The sequence below is a fragment of the Penicillium chrysogenum genome (genome assembly GCF_028827035.1).
Source record: "Penicillium chrysogenum strain IBT 35668 chromosome Unknown utg000001l_segment0_segment0, whole genome shotgun sequence".
Taxonomy (NCBI): Eukaryota; Fungi; Ascomycota; class Eurotiomycetes; order Eurotiales; family Aspergillaceae; genus Penicillium; species Penicillium chrysogenum.
In genome coordinates, this window is record NW_026622749.1 from 9075698 (window position 1) to 9100629 (window position 24932).

The 24932-nt window shown below is 45.9% G+C and overlaps 6 protein-coding genes across 6 annotated transcripts; 2 read left to right on the forward strand and 4 right to left on the reverse strand.

Annotated features, from left to right (window-relative positions):
• Positions 1 to 1224: 1224 nt before the first annotated feature.
• N7489_003559 (uncharacterized protein) lies at positions 1225 to 2028 on the forward strand (the record flags this gene model as incomplete). Its single annotated transcript, XM_056709314.1, has 4 exons — positions 1225 to 1260; positions 1484 to 1788; positions 1816 to 1874; positions 1901 to 2028. The coding sequence occupies 4 exons, from the start codon at positions 1225 to 1227 to the stop codon at positions 2026 to 2028; spliced, it is 528 nt and encodes a 175-aa protein (XP_056573616.1).
• Positions 2029 to 5939: 3911 nt separating this feature from the next.
• On the forward strand, positions 5940 to 7529 carry N7489_003560 (uncharacterized protein; the record flags this gene model as incomplete). Its single annotated transcript, XM_056709315.1, has 1 exon — positions 5940 to 7529. The coding sequence occupies one exon, from the start codon at positions 5940 to 5942 to the stop codon at positions 7527 to 7529; it is 1590 nt and encodes a 529-aa protein (XP_056573617.1).
• Positions 7530 to 16332: 8803 nt separating this feature from the next.
• N7489_003561 (uncharacterized protein) lies at positions 16333 to 17122 on the reverse strand (the record flags this gene model as incomplete). The annotated part of the gene is made up of 2 exons (XM_056709316.1): positions 16333 to 16489; positions 16518 to 17122. Coding segments are annotated over 2 exons (762 nt in total), but the record flags the coding sequence as incomplete, so codon positions are not given.
• Positions 17123 to 18438: 1316 nt separating this feature from the next.
• On the reverse strand, positions 18439 to 18834 carry N7489_003562 (uncharacterized protein; the record flags this gene model as incomplete). Its single annotated transcript, XM_056709317.1, has 1 exon — positions 18439 to 18834. The coding sequence occupies one exon, from the start codon at positions 18832 to 18834 to the stop codon at positions 18439 to 18441; it is 396 nt and encodes a 131-aa protein (XP_056573619.1).
• Positions 18835 to 19499: 665 nt separating this feature from the next.
• On the reverse strand, positions 19500 to 19748 carry N7489_003563 (uncharacterized protein; the record flags this gene model as incomplete). Its single annotated transcript, XM_056709318.1, has 1 exon — positions 19500 to 19748. One exon carries the CDS (start codon positions 19746 to 19748, stop codon positions 19500 to 19502), a length of 249 nt encoding a protein of 82 aa, XP_056573620.1.
• Positions 19749 to 22529: 2781 nt separating this feature from the next.
• On the reverse strand, positions 22530 to 22802 carry N7489_003564 (uncharacterized protein; the record flags this gene model as incomplete). The annotated part of the gene is made up of 1 exon (XM_056709319.1): positions 22530 to 22802. The coding sequence occupies one exon, from the start codon at positions 22800 to 22802 to the stop codon at positions 22530 to 22532; it is 273 nt and encodes a 90-aa protein (XP_056573621.1).
• Positions 22803 to 24932: the final 2130 nt, after the last annotated feature.

Consider the following 24932-nt stretch of genomic DNA (forward strand, 5'->3'; position numbering starts at 1 on the left):
GGTGCTGAATATTCCTCGGGCGCACTAGTAAAGTTGCGACCCTCTTCTGTTGACATCGTGTCCTTAGCAATTCCCTAAATCCACATATTTCCTTCGGCTAACTAGAACCCAGATATTTTCGGTTTCGCAGATTCCCCTTGCTACCCTGTCCTATCTGCCTATGGGAAAACTCATCGTACCGTGAATATCTATACCCTGTACGTAGTAATTTGCCGGCCGCATGGGTCATGCCCCTGATTTAGAATGACAGGGTGAAACTGTGTAGCCGGGCCTGTTCAGAGGCACCACCATCATGTTCGAATGTTCACCTTTGACTTTGGAACTCCCTCACTATTTGTTGGAATTACAAATAATGGTGATTACTCCTTCAAAAAAAAAAAAAAATTCATGGAGTGATATACAATAATGCCGATATTTCTCATGCCGAGGATTCATTATTGAGTAATCACAGCCTCTATGGTAATAACATACACTAGGACTATTTCATCGAAAGGATTGGCCACTGTTCCTTCGACCTCACAATTTAGCGTTCTAGCCGATGAAATACTGCTAAAGTGTACGCTCTCTTCGCTGGTATCTCAGTTTCCCGGCCGGACAGACACAATGCACATAGTCCTACCTCCAGGATGACGACTGCATTCTTTTAGGCCGGTACGGAAGTTTGTGCTGGTGTCACGTAGTCTGTGTCGGGCCCTAACAGATCATTCTGATTCATTCTCGGGCTACAAGTCCAAATCTCGTTGATCCGCTGCCCCTTTGAGCCTGCGGGAGCGAATTAATGGTTATAAATTACGGAATCCATGGAATCATTCTCTGCCCGCGACCCAGGGTACCAGCAGAATATGATAGTAGCGTTACAAGCTCGCGAGGTGTGTGGCAATCGACGAGGAACTAGATCCTGATTTTTGGGCTTTTTGGGATCGTTTTGGGGGCATGATGCGTGATTGAAAACATGAGGTTGCTAGGGCGATTGAAATTTGAAGTCGAAACGGCAGTGTCGCCAAGCAGCTCCATAAGCCTCTCTTTAGTAACAAAATAGAGGACAGGATAAACGGTTTATTCAGTAGCTCTCGCCCAAGGGTCGTGGAGTTGGCTAGTGACGATAGCCTTTTCGGAAGTCATCCCAGCTGGGTTGATCTCATCCAAGAAGCCAATTTAAACAATCAAATTGAGCTACGTGACGAGGACTAGTATCGACTTTGCGTTCGGGGCCTATCATTAGATATGAAAAAAACCGATCGTGATATACTTTCATCTAACGTGCTTTAGAAGCTACTCCTAATGCCTCCTAAACCCGAAGATATATAAGCAGAGCGAGAAGCCAGAACTAAGTTGATTAAAGATTTAACTCGCCTACGAGAGGATATTTTAGAAAGTGAGGGTGATATATAGCCCCTATTAAAAAAAAAAAAGGGGGTATATAGGCTAAAGTCTACTAGTTAATAAGACGGTACAGATAATCCTCCAAACTTTATAAGAACAGACCTATAGCGCCGATAGAGATTTTACTAGATCAGAATCTTCGGAGTCCCCCGCCGAAATCTATATATATAATATAGATGCAAAAACAGATTCTGTAGTTTATACTAAAACTAGAATTGATGTAGAACTAAGCCCCGACCATTATCGGGATAGGGAGACGGGTAGTACTCTTATGGCGCTAAGCATATCCGGAGAGGAGAGTTATATACCGCCCTTAAAGATAACTTTAGCGTGGAGCCCTTTAGAAAAGAGACAATTACGCGCTTTCTTGAGTACTAGGGGGCACTTAAGTTGGTCGCGGATAGCGTAGGAATACGAGGAGATATTCCATAGGGGACGAAGTCCTTCATCTATTTCTGGTCCGGCTCGCTGCCTTAGTCTCTCTATTAGACGTAAGCCGAGAAAAAAACCAGCCTAGCCAGCCCAGCCAGCCAAGCGCGATCCGCTAGTGCTAAAAGTCCGTTTTCCATCAGACAAACCATCTCTGACCGTAACGCTTCTAGCAGCCAACAGAAAACAGTCTTAGCGAAGAAGATCCCGGAATAATCTCTAAGCATACCCCTCAGTTGCCAGATATGGCAAGTTCCCCTATGAACGTCCACGTGGCCAGTCCTTCCATTGGCCCCAATGTACCTTCCATGATACAATTTATCACAACCAAGGATTACGCAAATGTTCGACAGTCAAATCATATATCACTAGGATCATTTGGTTTGATATTAAATTGAAGCGTCTCCTGATTCTTCATAGTCACGGTAGCTATCGAACGCTTCACGTCGATCGAATTTCAAATAAGACGCGAGTATACCACTTTATATGCTAGAGCATTCATCTTCTATAGCCTTATAATATGGGCTGTTTTACTATGTTCATTCACGCCTACGTTCGATCAACGGAGTAACAGGCGCGTGTGGACTTGGCAAGCTTTGACCTTTTTTTAGTGGCCTAAGCCTAAGCGCGTCTCGGAGCGGGTTGAAAATAGCTTTGCAGCTGTAGTACTAGCTGATCGACGCAGGAAGTTACTTTTTAAACATCATCGGCGGCATACAGCCACGGGGACTCAATGAAGCCATGGACGGTGACATGCCCGACATATCTGCACAAGCTTTCCCTGTTAATCAACGTCCCTTCAATGACGGTGTCTCCATGAACTTGACACCCCTATCCTAGTACGGTCGTGGATAGTATTTCTCTTTGATTTACCAGGACCTGAAGTGAATTGTCGCTCGGCGTGAAATTAGTTGAAGGAAAGGTTCTAACATGCCACACTTTGTGCAGGTATTCTCACCAGTGCGTTTCAATATTTGCCATAAACAGGCCAAACTGGTGCAAACTTATGCAGGCGGGCGATCAGGCCAGCCGAAAAGTCTATAAATACCGCCTGCTACCTCAGACCTCTATCGTACTAAATGACAGCCTGACTTTGTCACGCTCGCTCAAACTAAGTTGTGAACAAAGTGTCTGAGCATGATTGATGTATTCGAATGTAATGAAACGAATGATAATGTATGGTATCTTATTTTATGAATAAATGTGAATTACTCATATATTCATGCGCAATCATATTCCTTTCGGATCCCTATTGCTCGTCCCTGGGGAGAAAAAGAAAAGGCAATCAATAATACCGTTGTCAAGTGCGTACAGTGATGAAAATTTCGGGGGCTCGCATTGGCTTCCGTATAAACAGGCATGCGTTCTGCTGGCTCCCAAAGACCATGCTGGCGTCACAAGGCTTCAGTCCCTCTATGCCCAGTAACAACTTCTTGCTGGCAACTCCGTTCTGATTGACCAGCAAGCACGCTTTCAATATGTTTGTTGTGATATGAGGCTGGTGCAGATCAGGAACCAAGCCGCGCCATCGGAATTAATCCCGAGTTATCTATACGAAGATTTAAATTGATTTCCAATCAACTTGACCTTCTCGTTGTATATATAGGCTCATGTTTCCCTCTATGATGATAACAATCAATCATACCTCTGAACTACAATACGTCCCATTCTAGCCAGCGACCTGGGTTTGCGGTATCTCACATAGGACATACTGCATGGTTTGAAGTGATAGGGTAGGAACCGGCGTGTAAGCCATAATCCTGCGCGGAGCACTGTCGGAGTGCTGGTTCGGACTCACTTTGGTGCGCTGTCAACGGTTTCCTGTCCATCGTTAGCTTGTCGACCCACGAAGAATGCATGACTCACATGTTCTAAAAGAAGACGGGGGAAAGGGCTCCGTGTCTGGTGTATATTAGACGGGATGCACGGATCTGGTTGTTTCGCATCGTCTTTACAGCCAGACTAGTCGCGGAAAGGATCGCACTGAGATCTATATACGTATACTGTATACAAACCGCTCTTTTGCATCGATACATTCATGGGCGGGACAGTGCTCGGCTGCTATGGTGGAGAGACGTTCGCATAGATACTTTGCCCAGCTAACCCAAATCTTGTTTTTTTTTTTTTTTGGTCGGCCTGGCATGGATGGCATAGTAGACCTGGTGGTGTTCACGTCTCTCACAAGCACTTTCTAGCTTGTCGGTCCACATTGTATCTATAGATGTCAGTACAGTGAGTATTCCAGTAGGGTCAAAGGGAAGACTTATCAGGTGCCTCAAACCGAAGGCCTGCTCGCCTTTACGCAGCTAAGTGATAGCATTATGGAACATATTGCTAGGTGGTGGGCGGAGGGAGGGGGGGAAGGCGGGATGGCGAGTTTATAGGCTTCCCGGCTCCTGTCGCCACGTACTCTACTAGGTAGCAGAAGTTGAAGGACACGATGCCTATCCTAAGTGAGGCCTATTGCAACCCCATGTCCTCATTCTACCGCAAACTATTTGCAGGAAAAATTTTGGTGCGATTCTAGATGCTCACCGAGAAATTATGCTAGACTCATGAGAGTGAGTGAAAGTGAGTCGGTTAGGGAACGTTGGCTCACTGTTGAATCTACGGTCTTCTATGTTGAGGCAATGGTAGCTTTTCATTATTTCAGTTCACCAAGTGCTCTCACATTGTCATCACTAAGAAACATGAATTTTTTCCGGCCTCGCTTGTTATCTGTGCCGTGTGTTGTTCGGTCAGTCTACACTGCGGAAAGCCAACCCGTTGAAGCTTGGCCGTCCTTGTTGACAGAGTCAATTTTTGAACTTATGACCAGTGTTGAGATAGATACCTTGTTGTTTCACTTTTTTTGTTTTCCGTGCTGTAAACTTTACAGAAAAGTTTCCCTGTGCTGTGAGCGAATTACTGCGAAGAATTACGCGATCCATGGAAATATTGTCTACCTGCGACCCAGGGTACCAGCAGAGTGCGATAGTAGCGTTGCCATCTCGCGAGGTGGTTGGCGATCGACGAGGGGCCCGATCCTGACTCTTGGTAGATCAACTGGCTCGTATGGTTGTCCTGGGAACTGGGGTTGGGTTCCTGTCGTTGACTTTACAACAAGGTGTAAACGTTTTATCTCCACTCTGCAAAAAAAGGGACAATCATCCTGGATTGGGAGTATCCTCATCGCCTCTGTGACTCCAGGTAACATAAATTCCATTGAAGGCAACGTTAGTTGGCTGCGGGCAACTACAGGAAAGAAGTAGCATTTGAGCAGTGCGTGGCTATGGCATGAACATGGTTGCTTCTATTGAAACCAAGGGGTGGTACCTTGGAAAACAAACCAACTACGGGTACAATCGAGCGTGACTGTCGCCCACAGACTCTTCCAAACAATATGAGCGCCCGTTGAAGCACTTCAACCTTCATTAACGAGAAGGTGAGAATGCCTGTGACCGCAATACAATCTCTGAGGAGCCTGGCAGAAACTAGAAGCTCGTATTTAAAGCAGCCATGGGAGTTCTTGACATCCCTATTCGCTGTCTAAATATTAGAAGTTTGAACGTAGCCCAAATCTGCCTATAATAAACGTTGATATCATTAGCGCTTCAACGCGATCACCCAAGGCACCCAGCCGTTACTCACATCAAAAGTCATCATATCGGATAAAACAACCATTATTCTTTGTTCTCAGGCAGCCTCGCTATTCGAAAAAGATACCACTGTTGTCTACATATATTCAAATACACCCAGAAGAATTAAGTTCTACTTCAGCAGTGCATAAGAAAACAAGATGTTAAACGGGCTTGACGACACTAAAGTCTTATAAAACCTTGAGTCTTGGCTTTAGTGAAAGAGATTATTGGAAGCGTTCAATTGGGATAACCATTACTACTGCTACCTTTTCAACGCCCCAACACCACCTGGTCGAACCAGTTGGACCAGAGGCAGCGACCTAGCTGCTCTTGTTACATATAGAACAAGGGTTGGCTGAATTCTCGTCTCCCTTTATTCTGATCTAGCTTTCCTATCGCCTGGTACACAACGGCCAACCGCATTTGGCCCGTTTAGCTCAAGCAAAACCTGAAAGATTCCTTCACTCTATTGACTGGGAGATCGGCCATTTTTCCAATAATCTCGCAATGTCTCTTTCCTCTCTTCCACCGGAATTGACTTTGCTCATTTCAAGCCATTTGAACTCGCCAAAAGACCTTTCCAGCTTTCTCCGAACTAGCCAAAAGTGCTACTATCTCCTGACCAATGAGCTCTACCAAAATAATGTTCGCTCCGATGGTGGATCAGCCCTTTTGTGGTACGCAAGCCGCGGGGACGAAGTGGGAGTGCGGAATATGCTGCGTGCAGGTGCGAATGTTAATCTTCGATCACCGGATCGGGCGCAGTCGACAGCTCTACTGGAAGCAGTTTCTACCAAGCGTACCAGCGTTGTACAGATCCTTCTAGAGAACGGGGCTTTGCCTGATATGGCAGATGCCCGATCAAGAAGACCCTTGGTTTTGGCGACAAAGGGTCGTAGCGACGTGGCGATCACCAAGTTGCTCTTAGAACACGGTGCCGTTGCCAATTCCGTTGTGCCTGACAAACATGCTCCATTACTGGAGGCTGTCCGGTCAAACCAGGAATCCAAAGTGGTATTGCTTTTGAAGCATGGGGCAGATACACACATCTTGGACAGTCGAACTGGGATGACCCTCGTACACATCGCGGCATCCAAGAACGCTACTCCAGGGATTATAAACATCCTCATAGGCTCCGGTATTCAAGTGGAGTCTCAAGACAACATGGGAAGAACGCCACTCCAAGTAGCAGCTGATCATTCATGCACCCGTGCTGTGCGCCTGCTATTAAACCTTGGTGCTAACCCGAACTTCAAAAACAATAATCAATACTGGAAAGGGTGGAGCGCACTCTTCTACGCTGCGACAAACCCCAGCATTCCCGGGAATGGCAGAAAAAGCATCATTCGAACACTATTTCTACATGGGGCTGAGATAGAAGCTAGAAACCACCCTCAGAAGACGCCTCTACTCCATGCGATCTCGCAGAGCGCCATTAGAAAGGCGCAAGCTCTTGTTGAATGCGGTGCCAGTATTATGGCTAGAGATGCCAATGGAGAAACTGCACTCCATCTAGCTGCTTCGTCATCGAGTTGGTGTTCCAGTCTGTTGGGCTGGCTTGTCGAAACCGGCGCAGATGTTAATTGGGTCGGCGGCAAGCATAGTGAAACTCCAATTTTCAACGCTATCCGGAGATTTTATGCCCGACAAGGTATGGAATGTATCCAAACCCTTCTGTCGCTTGGGGCTGATGTTCAATTTCGCAACATGGATGGACTGACGCCACTTTCCCTTGCTGTGCGTATGGGATCTATTGAGTCAACAAAGATTCTACTCGAACACGGAAGCTGTGTCAACTCGAGAGACAAGAATGGCAAATCCCCTCTGCATTATGCTGCCGAAGCATGGAATGTCCACAAGATTGTCAAACTTCTCATTCAGTACGGGGCCGATGTGAACTCTCGGGATATGCTTGGATTCACGTCATTGCATAGGATCGTCGCCAAAGAAGAGGCGTGGGAAGCAGCGGGCGAGTTGTTAAAGGCCGGGGCTGATCGATACGCCATAGCTCATAATGGAAAGTTCCCTCATGAAATGGTTCCTGATGGCCCTTGGGCGGAAACGAAGCGTTCCTTGATCCGATTTTACATGTCGTGACTGGCGCCACCACGCTCCGTCACCGTTGATATAGATTTTATGTACTATTCATATAACCCTTTCTGGAGGCCTTTTGAGGTATAGGATATTGTAAGAGACCTGAACTGTATTCAAAATATCGTCTACAGTCAGAGTCATGGTAAAGATGCGCTGGGTGCTTGAAAATAGGTTTAGTGACCGCATCGGGCCCTTCGGAAGAAGCTTTACCTGTGATATATGAGGCTGGTGCAGATCAGGGACCAGGCCGACCCAGGAGAATTAATTCCTGCACCTACATGAAGAACGAAGTGGGTCTTCAAAATCAACTTGATCTTCTCGTATATATAGCCTCTTTTATTCTCTCTGGTACAATATCAATCAATATTCTTTTGAATTACAACAGCTTTTACTGTGAATTGTTTCTCTCCCCTCACATTTTCGATATGGATCCAATGTACCTTTCAGATCGAATGTGTTCTGGTCAGGCTACATTGAATTGGAATACCCCGTGGTATTGAATGGGATAGAATGGCCAACGGTTAACCTGTGAAAGATTCGCCGGTGTTGAGGATAGAAGCGTCCAGGTTGTGAATCGGATGATGAATTACGGGCCCTCCTTCCAACCCATACTTGATTAGTGCTGAGGAATCATGCGTTTGTACCTGATCAAAGAGGAGTTGGGACAAAATTTGGCCCTGTAAAGCAGACAGAGTCGGAAAAGCCTTCTACATCCCTTCGACGCGGGCTCCGCTTTCTCGACTAACGGTCCGAGTCCCATGCTTGTTCTCTGTGCAAATGACTGACCGTTTCGCTGAGTAAATGGTACTGTCATATAGCTTTCGTTACATTTTCAATTCACTGATCACCTTGGTACTTTCCCTCTAAATGGCATACAATTATGCTCTCACATAGGTTTTCCCGAGCTTTAAAAAAAAAACACCCTGGTTTTAACTGGGAAGCATAAAAGCCAAGGTCGTCAACATACTACATCAGCACTATGGTTAAAATGAAAGGAAAGGTGACTGAAGTGTAATAAATAGTCAAGGGATTGGAAGGTTAAAGCAAGCTCGGAATAATTGGAATTAGGTGTCGCCCCATCTTTCCTCGTTACACCTGGGATGAGCTCGGACCCGACTTGTAAGCCATTTCACTCCGGTACTCTCTCCGGGGCACACACACAACACAGAAAACACTATACAAAAGGAGAAAGAACCTTGCCAATATACTTTGCGCCTTGGAGCAACCCATGCACCTTTTTGCTGCCAAAATACAGTACCCGTTTGTACTCATGATCCAGGCCAGCGATGGATGAGGTTACATCAGTGGTCGCCGTCAACTCAGTAAACGCAAGTTGATTTGTGGTACACTATTTGGCACCGACGTCTGAAATTCTCCGAGATAACATCTATCAAGGTCAGACATAGAAAATAGAAGCTTTCAAGAACCCACATCAATATGAAAAATCAACATCTTGTTCTGATTTTCCCATTCCAGTTCGATATCTCTGCAGGCACTTTGCGGCTCTCCATACCACTGGCTCCAATTCTCTCCATTTTTGACCTTTATGGCTGTGATGCTGCCCACTGAATTTCGACCGAGTACTAAACCCTTCAGATCATTGATGCGCACATGGTATGATTTGGAGGGTCGGAGCTTAAAGCCCAGCAACTTGCCATCATAAGCGATGCCTGACAGGCAGGGTGATGATACATAGCTTGAAAATATAAACTCCAATCGGCGACAAGTCTTTGCCGGTATGCATTGTTTTCTGCGATATGGGCTGGCAGGCAGTTGTGGGTCATTTGCGACAAAGATTGGCAGCGGGGAATTGTTCATGGCATTGACGGCTTCGTGTACATTACTCCATGCGACACGGAAGTTGTACGTCTTGGGAAACCTGGATTGGTCACACTCTTTAATGTTCTTAACTGTCCTTTGAACACAGGATCTGATGTTCAGGTTCTTGTCGTTTTGCAGGTCATACTGGTTCCATTCGGAGATCCAACAAGCTAGACAAGGATCGACTCGTTCAACTTGGTCTATTGTAATGACATTCGGTTGCTGATCAAGTAGTGCGAAACATTGTTGGAAAAATTCTGGTGAAAAATTGTCTCGACATATATCCTCGTCGGCGGTCTCCGAAAGGGCATCCGGTTCTGCAAACAGGGCATAATCCAGCCCATTCGTTTCGCAGTTGTAGGGCGTTGGTTTAGCGAAAAGCCTCAGGTTGAAAAGGTGGTTTGCAATCGTATTCAGTAATTGCGGATCGAAGCTGGAGCGTCCAAGTACCAATTCCGCAACTTTCCAACAGCAAGCATGAACGGCTGGTTGCTCCGTTAAAGAGTGACGTCGGACCGGAACAAGATGGCCTTTGTCTCCAGAAATGTGGAGAGGCTGGAATACGTTTTTCCAAGTGTCGGGTGCGTAATTTGAGAGCTCTATAGGCCGGCAACAAATCCAGCAATATTTGGGCAAAGAAACCCCAGGTGGGCAGTGGGCTGTTCTTGGCGGCAGTGATGTTCTTGGAAGCGGTGCTGTTCTTGGAGGCGGTGCTGTCTCTAGAGGATATGTCCTAGGAAGAGACACCATTTAGAGAAAATAAGCCAATCTGCGGGCTTGTTCCGGCTTGGTGGGTAGATATGGGTGAGCGTATGGCACCCAAGTGCGTGAGGGCGGAGAGATAGTTATTGCACGGAATGCATGAGAATAGGAGGGGGAAGGTTGTTTTTCTACTGGCCCAAATAATTGACCGGAATCGAAAGGTTGTTAAAACAACCTAGTCTGGCATTTCGTGTGTAATTTAATTAGCTACAGTACTTTTGAAGACCAGGGCGACGTAGTGTGGGAAGACCAGCGGGGGCCTAAGCTCACCTAGGCTGAGGGGGCGAATTCAACGAAGCCGAGGTTTGGGGAAGATCTCCGACTAACATTACTAGACTTGGCATTGTGGGCAACGTCCGGTTGGATCGCCATCTCAGCCTCCGAGTGGTTGAAGGCAGCCATGCATTAGAGGCCGATGCTTCGCGTGGGCCCGCAATAGTTTCTGAGCTGAACTCGGAATTCTGCCCCAAGCCTATCTGACTCTTTGCTGGCATGTTTGTAGGTTTGGTCAGTGAGCCCTCGACGTCTCTTCGGCCAGTGGAAAGCAAATGACGAGATCGACTACAATATTTTGCGGCACAGGGTACGACAAACCCTGCGACAATTCTTGCTGCAGGTTCCGGGGGCCACGTTCGACAAAGAACGAAAGCCCGCGTGGTCATACAAGCCTGGTAACTGGGCGCAACCAGGATTCATGGCCTAGACCATCCATCAGTGGCATTATTAGCAAATGGGGATCTCGACCGACCCACAACATTTGATCCTTCCCCGTCGTATGTACTGTTGTTGATTCCATACGATACAACTGAACCCTACCAGTCCCATCCAAGAAGCTTTGATGGGTCACTAAAGGATCTGGACAACAACAGAAAACGAAAAAAAAGGGTAGTTTTCCTTGTACTCCTGTTGGTCCGTGTTGTCTCCGGCGCCGGACAGTCCGCTCGTGGTGGACCCCTCATTGTTTACCCCTGAAATTGGGTCCTCTCCTTTAGCGCGCATGGCACACAGACACAAGTCCCAACTGCGACCGAGCAATCTGAATGTTCAAATAATGAGTTCCGTGTCAGACTGATGTGAGGGATTTGGAAGAGACTTTCAAAGAACATGAGGGATCAACAAGGTTACGGGGTAAAAGGAGCGGTTCAGCTATCCTTGCGAGCTTTTTTTTAGGCGCTGTTGGTGACCAAAATTGTCGGGGTCTGCCGAAGCATTGTCATTTTGGGACTTGATATCAAAATTCAGGGATTCAGAAAATCCTAGCAGGATTGGGAAACTTCTACAATACGGCGATACCTGGTACCAGACGTAGAGGATATCGTCATACGATAAACAGCAAAGGCAGATTCTTTGTCGTTGGAGGGTACATTCCGATATACCCGCGATGCGCTAAATCGTCGACGGCCGCGTACCCAAATAGTTAATTTCCACCAACACTCTGGAAGGGGTAATATCAGGGTTCGATTTAATATCCGTGGATACAAGAAGTTACTAATTTGGCCCGCCATGTTTCGACACTACCCATGTCTGCCTTTTTTAAGCATCTTACACGAGTAAAACCCAACACCTACCTGGGGTTTCAATACCCTACTAATCTAATAAAGAGGTTTCTACGAGCTGAAGGTTCTCGAAGGATACAAAGACAAATAGAAATGCGAAATGACGATAGGGCAGAGGGATATTGAGGCCGATCTGGATAGGCGCGTACGGCCGACCGACCCCTTGATGTTACCCCTGAGATTCAGTGCTTGCTCTATTTTTGGCCACCATCTCCTTCATGGACTGGGGATCTGGTACAGGCAACACCACATAGGTGGAGGCATGTCATGAGCATGGCCGAGTAGATTGACTAACCAAAGATTTAGGTAGCAGAGCAAGAACGTGGAGCATTTTGAAGAGGCTTTCCATGAGCAAGCCGGCCGAGGGAATGGGCAGGGAGCTCTCTACTTTCCGATCTCCATAGTACGATCGACGATCCATGGCTCCAGCGTGGGGGCCAAAAGTTAGAGAGGCCTGGCCAATTTTTAGGTGCTGATGGTGATCAAAACGGTCGGGATCTGCCGCAGCACGGCCATATTCGAGACAACAATTTCAGAGTTTGTGGATACTAACCAAATGCATTGAGAAGCTCCTACTACCCGCATTACCCGATACGATACCGGTAGGAAGTAAAGGCGAGGTTTTGGGCTATTCATCGTTTAGTTGAACCTGAGAAAAATACCTTGTCGCTAGTGCGTAGCCGGAGCAAATTCCGACATCCCCGATACGCCAAACCATGAACGGCCCGCGTGTCCGGAGACAGACTGGAATTACCGTGAACCCCTAGAGACTTCGCGATATAAAATTTTCCCGTTGGTATCTAGGCTATTCTCTAGCATAACGAGCAGACCTAATCGGAGAATAGCTGAGCTTCGCCTAGGGTTAAAAGCAGCCGCGGATATAATATAGCTCTCGGTAAGGCTAGAAAGTGTAGGTGGGCTAGAAAGTGTAGAGCAGTTGACTTTAGATTTCTAGACTAATATTAGTAGATCTACCATTGCTTCTCTTCGACCGATATCGGTCCGGGCCTAGCCCGGAGGCTATATACCTTCTTACCTAATGCTAACTTTACCTACGAATCACGTAACCCTTAAATATATATACCACCCGACTAGGGCATATCTATACGCCGTATTCCTATCCGAAACAGCGGGCTAATATATACACTAGACAGAACTCTATCACGATCGATAGGGAAGTCTAGTGAAAAGAACGGCCCGACACACGCTACCTAGGCCACTATACCCGAGCGGCTATTCACCACTTAGCCCCAAAAAGAATATCTTGCCTACTACCGGTCCTAAGAGGGCTCGCTAATCCCTAACGTACACTTCTAGTATATTATACTTACTAGAGCTTGTTACGCTACTATATATACTATTCCTTCCTAAACGTTGACAATTATTGGCTACGTAGAAGACCTATATCTAGCTCCCTATATAGCGTAAGCTATGTCTAGTATAGCTCCCCTAAGTGCATCGAGCTTGTACAATAAGCTGTGCCCCCTAGTCGGCCACGCTAGACTAGCTTACTACACCACCCTAGGACTATCCACCTAAAAGTTGGTATATTCCTTGAAGATATAGCCTATCGGTGAATTGGCTTTATAACGCTCCTCTATACTTTTAGATGGAGACCAGGTCGAGAAATCAGATAACCTACTCGTAAACCCTATCTTTTTACACACTAGGAATCTCTCCAACTAGTCACTAGGTCCACCATTCGCAGAAAGCTATTTATGGCTGGTAGATATAACACGATAACAACCAAAAGGGGGTGGTCTCTAGCCAAAGTTATAAAGTTACATTGCTAGCTTCGTCGTAGCCCAGCTATTGGGGCATCGTCGTCCAACCTATATATATTCTTTGTCCGAGTCCCTGGACCTCGTTGGCCTCGGTCTCCTTAAAACCTAATATGTCATTACGATTATCAAACAATGTGAATAGCTTTAATCTTAGTGCACGTTTTCCGTATTGGCTCTGCTCATCTGAATGTATCTCATATCAAATCGGTTTATAGGAAATCGGATAGAGGGTTACAAGGCTGTGGTTAGGGGATTTATAGGTTAGTTAGCACGAAAAGAACAGCCCTAGAGTGAACAATATTCAACTATATTCAAAAGTCTATCCCATTACTTCTCGTGCTTAATAGTAGGAAAGTTGACACCTCAGCGCTATCGTACATATCGATCGCCAGGATCAATTTTAGTCAGAGTAATCTAATAGCCATCCTTCCGGTGTTAGCTGCCCATAGTATTTAGGGTTATAGATAGATGCTATCTTATCTAGGGTAGCTATATAGCGATTGCGCCCCTTACGTTTCCCGTGCGTTACATAGTGTGCTTTAAGGTTATCCCGACGTAAGAAGCTACGTTAACACCTAGGCACCTAGTAGAAATGAGGCCTCTCCCCTAAATGGCTTACTAGGTGACGATTAAGGGTCTTTCGAAGTTTGAAATGACTCCTATATCCCTAAATGCCGCATTTAAACTACCGTCGAGGGACGTTAGTCTAGGAACCTCCGAGGCTCAAATTGGACGGATCCTACGAGGTATATAGAAGATTGACAGGCTACCCGAAGGCTTGGTAGGGTTTAGCAACTTCATTTTAGCTGCCGTGCTATAGTGCCTCGAGTGGCCGTGGGTAGGGAGAATTGATGTTCGCTTGGTTTAGGAAAAGGCAAGTTCTAAAGAAACTCGGCATATAGTCAAAACTCTCAGGTGGCCCTAGTAGGAGGTGGTTAGTTAGCACTAACGTAGGCAGATATTCGAGCTAATAGATTATAGGCCGTGATCCGTAATAGATAGAACCTAGACCAATCGAGCAGCCTAGTTGCCTATGATAGTGGCTATCATAGCCGCGCTATGCTTTTGCACCGAGTGGGCTAACTCCTAATAAATAACTAGGCCCCTATAGTTTTAATGATATACCATGCCAGGCCACTCGGTAGGGCTAGGAGCAATGTTTGCTTTTAGTTTAGCGCTGTCATAGAAGAGCGTTTGTATGCTATTTGAGAATACTAGATCATTTTCGCCATATGTTTACGAGGATAGTGGTATGATTTGTTGTTCTATCTGTGGACTTCTACCCGTAAATAATATATTTGCAGACATTCTTTACGGATAGAAGAAAATAACAAGCGGTAAAGTCCGACATAGCACTATAGATATGTTATCCGGATGCCACGCTTAATCTATCTAGGTGTAAGTATAGAATACCGGGTAGAAGTATTCAAAGAGTTATGACTAGCTAGGAGAAAATCGACTTAGTAGTAGCAACCTTTATGATCTTTGGAATTCCCATAGTATCAAGCTTTTATTCGAGAGGCGAAAAAAGCGGCTGAGTAAATGTTCACCATCCCACGGACAGCATTGAATAACGGAGACTTGCTATTTTGCGTTAGGTTACGCCTTGAATAGATTTGTTATAATGGATAGGGAGTTGACAGATGAAAAGCCCGCTGATTAAACGGTGGTCAAACACGTGCGAGGTTTACTTTAACACATGGTGTTATCACCGACCACAACCTCAAACAAGGCGTTATGAACATGAACACCAGGGCCTAACATTTATACGGACTTTCAACAACCGTTAATGACCGTTTCTTCAACTCCCGCATATCAAGCCGGGCTACCTAAGGATGGGTGATTTAACACAACGGTTATTAGCAAAATGGAGATAGGGGTGTCCAACAGCTCGCCAAAGTCCAGGTGACTGGGAATCAACTTGGTTCTTTGTATAGACTCAGCATTTATTCCGATGGTGCGGCTTGGTTCCTGACCTGCACCAGCCTCATATTACAACACTTTCCACAGAATGGATATTGCCAAGACTTAGTTATGTACATTAAATGGCCTAAAGGAGTAATGTTTAGTTTTGCATAGTGATGGGCAATTTCGCAGTATACTATATGCTACTGAAGAAAGAAAAGCGCACATGGCGAGTTCGACATGCATAGTATATACCAAATGTGTTATTCACGTACTTGAATGGGGAAAAAGGTCTTCCAACAAATTCTCCTTAGTAATATATGCTGAGTACGAACTTAGGTGGCGAGCGCTTCCGACTGGACTTCGGGTAGTTTTCATTTCCATTGATTCCTGTCTAGCTATACTACTCAGAAAACGGTTCAGGACTCAAACCCATCGACTAAACCGCGAATTGCATATCACAATAAACTTCTCAGAACTTAATGGCGACTATATATATAGATAGATAGATTTCAGCTGTTTCATAACCAAACCTAGAGCAAGCCATCAATATAAATAGGTCTTTCGGATCCTAGGTCTCCACTGTTACTCAAATCATCTTCACTTTCTTGACTTCCTAGAAACCAACAGCATCAACAGCATCGAGAGCTCTATGGCTCTTGCTCGTTTGTTAGTGCGGCTATAGTAGCATGCCGAAGTTCAGCCGGCCCTGCCTTGATCCCATGTGGAAGTGCTTCATCCTTGCCGAGTACCGTAGTAGGCCCCCGAGTATTGCGCATTTTTTGAGTAACTTCTGGGCCATGCACAGAGGTTTTCGTTGCGAATTGGCGGGGATGGGGGTTTCCCATCGAGAATAAAGATCCTCCGGGAGCACCTTTGTTCTCTCAACCTTCGTGATCTCGAGCTTGTCTTTCAGTGGATCATAGCGAACAGTTGAACTCCCACCCCAGTTTCTGGTAATTCGCAAGATGCATTTAATTAGTGCAACAAGCTTTGTGATGGCATCCTGGTGGGCCCTCCCAGTGCTTCACCGCGACAGTGACATCTTCGACCTTTGGCGTCTAGAATATTCCACGTTGATGATAAGCACGCACAAGTTTGGGCGTTTGAGAAACCCAGAGCTGAGCAGCAACGTCTGTTAGCTCCAGATGTTTGTGGAACACTCTAGTTTCGATCTCAAGCGTTGATCCCGTGGTGCCATATGACCTTCCCTCTTGATGGTCAAGTTGGATTCAACGGATGACTCATCCATGGAGCTTGCTTCCGAAGTAAGGGTCAAGGAACTCAGGATGTCGGCAAGTTTTTCCTCTGTTGATTGTTCGTCCTTTGTACTGGATTCCAAATCGCCAACGCATCCGTCTGTCTCATGGCGCACAAGGAAGCTCAGACCACCTAGTCGGTACGAAATTATGCGATGGTGGCCGGTGCTGTCTTTGACCCGAGTGATCGTATATGATTTTTCGAATTCATGCCCAAGACCCCGAAATCCACCTGGCCCAATAACTTCATAGGTGGCGGTCTCGTCACGGGAAAAGATTGCAGTCTGAGCGGCCATATTCACCTGGATAGTGAATGCATCGAGACCATTTTTGCTCAAAGTCGGCTTGGTAAACGACAGAAGTTTACGAATGTTATTTCGGTCGGTCACAATGTCGATTGAGTTTATGTCGAACGAGGGGTGATCAATGTAAAGGGAGCGGAACAAGGGTTCTAGAGGGCTATCCGGGTGACGAGCGGCATTCTGAGAAATTGACGGACGAATTAAACGCTGTCGACCTTATATTAGGTGATTGCTGTACATCGGCTTGCTTTGCTTGGTCGCATATGCATCTGGTTGATCAAATGCACGTACTTATTTATGCACTTCGTTCTCATACTGGATATGCAACATATTCTAAACCTGCTTACTGGCCTATGACTTCATTTATACAGCTAAGTACAAGCAAGCACCGCATGGAGCGATCCTGTCCGATGTAACATCGGCATGCGTCTGTGGTTCCCTAAATCTGGCAAGGGGTTAGATCAACATCCCTCATTTTGTCTCGGTGACTGGAGTAGCTGGGGTAAGTCTGGCCTGCAGTGTGATAAGAAGCAATAGTGCTATACGGCGTGCCAGATAATCTTGGGATAATATCCCCCATGTTCTACTAAAGCCACCCTATTTCCAGTTTCTTCTAGCATAATTTTAGTAAATATGCCAACAACTGCTCGTACTTGAAGGACATGTTAACGTTGAGTTTGCCTCTGTTAGTTTACTTTCTCGCTATTGGCAGCCCAAGCCAACCTCCACAAGATTATTTGAGTACCTAGGTGCCTTGGCTTTTGCGAGTTGCATCCTGTTGTAATCCCCTCCTCTTTAATCCGTTGTGCACGTTCTATGAATCCTACTGTAGTCTTCAGGCTAGTCCCCAAGTCTGTCGGTTCGGCCGGTTGAAGGATAATGGGCAGTAGGCTACCACATTGAGTCGCATTCCCAAACTGCGTGATAAGTTAGCAAAATAAGTTTTGAGATATAGGATTTTACACCGCATGGATACCAGGATGCTTTATCTTCAACCTAACCCTTCGTATTCGCCATGTTCCCCTTGCTTCGGTTGGGCTGCGCTGCAGCTTATTGTCCCCCAACGCACAAGTGATTTTGAGTTGTTAATAATCCGTCAATACCTACTACACGGTAAGCGGATTTCCCTAATCATAGAAACTGACAATGGCGGTTGAACCTTCTACCTTAGACCTCGCGTTTAATCATATCGCCTTACCGCCAAATCTTCCGGGTGAGGGCGACGGTAGCGAAACCGACTATGTTCATAGTTATTTGTGACTTGGATGCTACATGCACTTGTTAAAATCAGCGAAGGCGTTGGTGAAGATTCTTCCTCAGTCTGGATAATTATACAATATGAATATGAATAAGCCCTTTATTCGTATTTATTCTTATAATTAGATACCATACATTATCATTCGTTTCATTACATCCTATGTGTCTCTAATTTCGAAGCACTGAAAATCACACGCATGCACCACTGGAGATTTATGTCTCAGATCTTTCTCTTAATAGCATTGGCCATCGCATAGTCTCCGCGTTCAGACGGTGCCTTTCGAAGCCCAAGACATCTCGAGCATTGCTAAACTCGCGTTAAATCCCGACCTCTGCCGAGGGAATGGGTAGATAATCGCGAGCGGCTCTTTCCATGAGTGAAAAATAAACGCGTTAGCCTTCCAGCACTTTAGGACCCATTCTGCTATCGCATCGCCGATCATGTGGTGGGACCAGTTGACCGGCGGGGAATACGTACTCATCAATATCCGACAAAGAGGCCTCTCGGGATGGCTGGACTTTTCGTAGAGTTCTCCACATTGCTTCCGACACCCCCGCTGGACGTGGATGGTCAACTTCACACGACACAACTGGCTCTGGAGGGTATTCTTAAGAAATCCCGGCACTTGCGAGACATCAAGCCCCGAATCTTGCTCGCTCATTATGAGATACAAACAAAGACGATTTGATACGCGCATCCAATACGGAAGCCACATAGTAAAGAAGGTTGCCATCCATTTTTCTAGTAATATTTCAATGATTAACAACGCGCACTAGTTAGTTAGCCAAAGGAGGTGAAATAGGCAGGCGGTATAGAAAAAGCGGTCACACGCGGAAGTACTGGGGTACAGATACTAATGATACGCAACCGTACAATTACTAGGGGAAATTGGGTGAACGATGAACAAGCCTATCACAAAAGGTCATAGCGGCAGTGACCGCTTCCCTAGTATACTGCATCCCTCGGATCCGATAAAGAGTCCTAGTGGTAGTTAATCACTGCCTCAGTTCGTCAAGTAATCCATCCTATTGAGAAGACCACGCATACAGTTTCCCATCGTTTGAACATTCACTTTGGTAGAATAACATATGTTGCTGCATCGATTACGATCGACTAAATCAAACAAATCTACCACCCTGAGCCTAAGCCCATACGTTGACAGAAAATTTCTTTCCTAGGCCATCAGAGCACTAGCGTCTGCTTTTGGTAATATCTTAAAAATCGTGTAAACATTGTGAAAAATCCGAGAGATTTGTTGCTCACCTTCTTTTTGCAATTTTCGAGCCCTGTTCAAAGCCAGCATGTCTTAGTGTATAGCCTCAAATCTCATAGTGTCGGTGCTAATAGAACGGCGGCACAGGCTGCTTGGCATTTCCCGAAAGCCAAGTTGCATGCCATTACGGAGGCAGGTGCACTAGCACCCATAGTAGCTCCCCAGGTGAAGCCTGCTGCCGAGTAGCAAGCCATGACAACAGCGGCACATCCTGCTTGGCAAACCCCGTAGGCGGCTGGTCCGGCAGATACAGGAGGGATGAAAAGTAGGAGATTATTAATGAGCACCCACGGGACTCTCATTTTCTTAGGACCTGAAAAGAGTTGAAATTGGGAACCCCAAATTATTTGTGCTGTACCAAGAGTATGCTGGGACAAGGGAGACCATGCTGCCTAAATAGCCATTCTATGATACGTCGCCAACCGGTGGCTACTCTCTAGGCCTCATAGGATTTTGCGTTCCGCCGTTTCCTAGAAAAAAGGCAAACGAAATCCTCACGTTTGGAAATGCAGACATACCTCGGATGCATCAAATGCAAGGCGCACGCAAGGGATCAACACACCAATTGCATTGCCATTTTTCACATGTAGAGAGCCGATTCGTAGTCAGCATTTACTGTCACCGACCGACAGGCCATGAATGAGTGAGCCAACGATACCCCGGACTTAAAACCAGTTTTTCACCTCACAGATCTCCACCCGAAGCTCACGAAAGTCTCTCGATGTGGACCGAATCAGTATTCGTTCAATGGCAAAACCGAAAACATAAGTGTTCATCCTTGAGAGCAGATATGCAAGAACGACAGGTCTGGGTCACGAAGAAATCGTTCGACAGAGACCATAGAATCACGAGCGCAACCGTCGATCGTTAGCGGAACCGCAAACCATTTCGACAACTTCGTGTGAACGAGCGTGACAAAGTCAGGCTCAGGCTGTGATTCGATAGAGGGCCGGGTTAGCAGGCAGTATTTATTGACTTCTCGGCTGGCCTGATCGCCCGCCTGCATCAGTTTGCACCAGTTTGGCCTGTTCATGGCAAATATTGAAACGCACTGGTGAGAATACCTGCACAAAGTGAGGCATGTTATGACCTCTCCTTCAACTAATTTCATGCTGAGCGACAATTCGCTTCAGATTCTGGTAAACCAAAGAGAAATACTATTCACGGCCGTACTAGGATAGGGGTGTCAAGTTCATGGAAACACCGTCGTTGAAGGAACGTTGATTGACAGGGAAATCTTGCGCATATATATCGGGCCTCAGCAAGAACTACTCAGTCAAAAAAAGAGCCTAGGGCTTCAAGTATTTTAATCCGGGATTTTCACTATCCACCGTTGACCCTCATTTGAAAAAAAAAAAAAAAAAAAAGGTGAGATTACCTGTAGTTAACGAAGGTGACCATCGAAGTGATTGGCATTCTCAGTTAGCTGCCAGCGCCTTCATGTTACTCCCCACTGACGGCGAGCCTGGAAGTCCAAGCACGTCCCATAATTTTGAGTTGCGGGTCGAGAATCTGGATCAACGTGCCTCTGCTTGTGCGAGATGGACCCTCTCACCTCTGGCCGGCGACAAAAAATGTAAAGCCACTCGCTGGATGCCGAGTTGGCCAGAATAATTCCTGCAAATGCATCTGATGTACTACTGGGCCGGCTACCTGTTTTGTAAGCGTACAAAGCGATATTCTAAACTTCAGAAAGTAACTTTCTGCGTCGATCAGCTAGCATTACAGCTGCAAAGCTATTTTCAAACCGCTCCGAGACGTGCTTAGCCTTAGGACACTAAAAAAGCTCAAATCTTGCCAAGTCCACACGCGCCTGTTCCTCCGTTGATCGAACGTAGGCGTGTATGAACACAGTAAAATAGTCTATGTTATAAGGCTATAGAAGATAAATACTCTAGCATACAAAGTGGCATAGTCGCGTCTTATTTGCAATTCGATCGACGTGAAGCGTTCGATAGCTACCGTGACTATAAAGAATCAGGAGACGCTTCAATTTAATATCAAACCAAATGATCTAGGTGATATATGATTTAGCTGTCGAACATTTGCGTAATCCTTAGTTGTGATGAATTGTATCATGGAAGGTACATTAGGGCCAACGGAAGGACTGGCCACATGGACGTTCATAGGGGAACTTGCCATATCTGGCAACTGAGGGATATGCTCAGAGATTTTTCCGGGATCTTCTTCGCCAAGGCTGTTCCCTGTTAGCTGCTAGACGCGTTCGGCTGACTTCGTCTGCTCGGTCAGAGATAGTTTATTGTCTGATGGAAAACGGACTTTTAGCACTAGCGGATCGCGCTTGGCTAGCTAGGCTAGTTTTTTTCTTAGCTTACGTCTAATAGAGAGACTAAGGTAGCGAGCCGGACTAGAAATAGATGAAGGACTTCGTCCCCTGTGGAATATCTCCTCGTATTCCTACGCTATCCGCGACCAACTCAAGTGCCCCCTAGTACTTAAGAAAGCGCGCAATTGTCTCTTTTCCAAAGGGCTCCACGTTGAGTTATCTTTAAGGGCGGTATATGACTCTCCTCCCCGGATATGCTTAGCGCCGTAAGAGTACTACCCGTCTCCCTATCCCGACAATGGTCGGGGTTTAGTTCTACATCAATTCTAGTTTCAGTATGAACTGTAGAATCTATGTTTATATCCATATCATATATATAGATTTCGACGGGGGACTCCGAAGGTTCTAATCTAGTAAAATCTCTATCGGCGCTATGGGTCTATTCTTACGAAATTTAGAGGATTGTCTATACCGTCTCGTTAACTAGTAGACTTTAGCCTATAGACCCCTTTTTTTTTTTTTTTTTTAATAGGGGCTATATATCACCCTCACTTTCTAAAATATCCTCTTGTAGGCGAGTCAAATCTTTGATTAACTCAGTTCTAGCTTCTCGCTCTGCTTGCATATCTTCGGGTTTAGGAGGCATTAGGAGCAGCTTCTAAAGCACGTTGGATGAAAGTATATCACGATCGCTTTTGTTCATGTCTAATGACAGGCCCCGAATGCAAAGTCCGTACTGGTCCTCGTCATGTAGCTCAATTTGATTGTTCAAATTCGATTCTCGGATGAGATCAACCTAGCTGGGATGACCTCCGCGAAGGCTGTCGTCACTAGCCAACTCCACGACCCTTGGGCGAGAGCTACTGAATAAACCGTTTATCCTGTCCTCTACTTTGTTACTAAAGAGAGGCTTGTGGAGCTGCTTGGCGACACTGCCGTTTCGATCAAGGATTTCGATGTACAGTCTCATCAGCTTCAGAATTGGCTGTAAACCATGGCGCACCGTCTCAATCCGCGGCAGCGGACTAGATACCCGATGGCCGAAAAAGTCAATGGGCTCAGTGGGCATATTGCTCATGGGACTTGGGATTATACTGGCGTTTTTGATGGACCGGTTCTACCGAAGAGAGGAGAGCGACCTTTATTCAATCCATTGCCAGAGACCGGATCCCTACCGACATAAGAGTGGAGAGGACTAATTGAAAAGAATTACTCGGAACCCTCAGTGGTAATGGAAAAGGGGGAAGGAAGGGTTGCCGTCACACAATCAAAACCGCTTAGTAAACCTGGGTACTTTGTTATTGATGCCCCGCTGGAGGAGCATGATTCGCTGAGGCTCTTCTTTAATAAGAGCGTGGCATCCGATTGGTTGTGCTAGCCAACACGATGGATTAGATCGACCAGTGATCGGAGGGCTAGAAGCGACGTTACGACACTAGGAGCGGGTGGCGGAAATATCGAGCAGAAAATTCTTTATTGGTAACCGAACACAGTCAAGAGATCTCGACGGATCCACACATTTGGTCCTTTTCCGCCTTACTTTTTCGTAGATGTCATATGGCTTAACCTACTAGTTTCATGCAAAGCTTTAAGTGAAGGTTTACCAAAGGGATCTGGACGAGCAAAGAATGAAGATTGTAGTAGGTTTCTATGTATAATTCATATTGATCTGTTGTTTATGGCCCGGGCCCGGGATCGGGCACGGTCCGCACGCGGTGGAAATCCCCCGAATGTTTACCCCTGAGATTAGGACCTTCCCCTCTTTCGTGTCCCATCGTATACTTCTTGGGCTAGGGATGTGATGATAGCAATTCAGCACAAATTGCAAAGTATTGCTGAGTGACCTGAATGACCAAATAATGATTCCGGTGTGCAGACCAAGAATGTGAGGTGTTTTGAGGAGACTTTGAACGAGCATGAGGTCTGGTGAGGGGGGGCAGCTCTTGGTTCACCAATCTCCATAGTGTGACAAACCATCCATGGTTCCAAAGTGGGTTTGGGGACCAACAAGGAAGGGAGATGGTCTAGTTAATCCTCGCCGTCTTAGGCGCTGTTGGTGATCAAAACGGTCGAAAGCTGCCGAGCACGACCATATTTAGGCTCGGTACCAAAATTTCAGGAATCGTAGAAACTTAGCCAATCGGAATTGAGAAGCTCCTACAACATGCGGCACCCGATATAGTGTCATAACGGTAGGAAGTAATGCCGCGAAAATGTATCAAACATTGACTAGGATTATCGAGCGCCGTCCGCTGCCATGCTACATTCCAAAAAAATTGATTTGCAAAATTGCATCAACCTTCGCTTGGTGATCCGACCAGAGGAGTTGCGGGCATCATTGCCGATTGACGGGAAACTAGCCATCAATGAGGTGGGAGCGGTTGAGGCTGTCTGCTTTTCTCTCCATCGATTTGACGCAATAAACGGGATGTAGTGGGTTCGGAGTATCATTATTCCCTTGTTAGGCGATCTAACGCTAGAAGATGCAGATATCAACGCACAAGCCCGCAATATGGATGGGAGATTTTGTCAAGATGCAGGATAATATTATCTTTTTTACCATGTAAACATGTGATTTTTTACTATGCATTTGCTTACTAATAGTGTCTGACTAGATTGTTAAATTCAAACCATTGTTGCTTTTAGTTAGAGAATTGTACCGTTGTGGATTTTACCCGTACGTTCGCCATACACCTGATTTCTGTTAGATTTCCATTTACCGACCCTTGGCGGAGATGGAAGCAAGAACCACGTTTGTAAATGTGGATGCCTAATAGGCTGCCGCTGCGACAGGGAGTAAGAAGGGTCAAGAATACCAGTTGTTCCTAGATAGTTCCATGTACGCTCTTGCAAACTCAGTAGAACTTGATTCAGATATGTCAGTCATCTGCTCCTAATGTTGAAGGGTTGTCTTGGTAAAAAGAAACCTTGAAAAGAGGAGGCCGAAGATGCTAGGAAATGGAATATGACAGGTTACTTAGAGAAGATTGATGTTATTGTAATTTACAGTGAATGTTTGAATATGACACATAGCTGACACTTGCTCGCGGGAAATGTTCAACGGGTGTGTAGCCACTTTGGGAGCGCCTCAGGAGTTTGGCGTCTTCGATCCCATTTAACGCGTATGTTATTGTTTGCCGATCAAAACCAAACCAACCGACCCTATTAGATGTCATTTAGAGACACAACTACGCTTCCA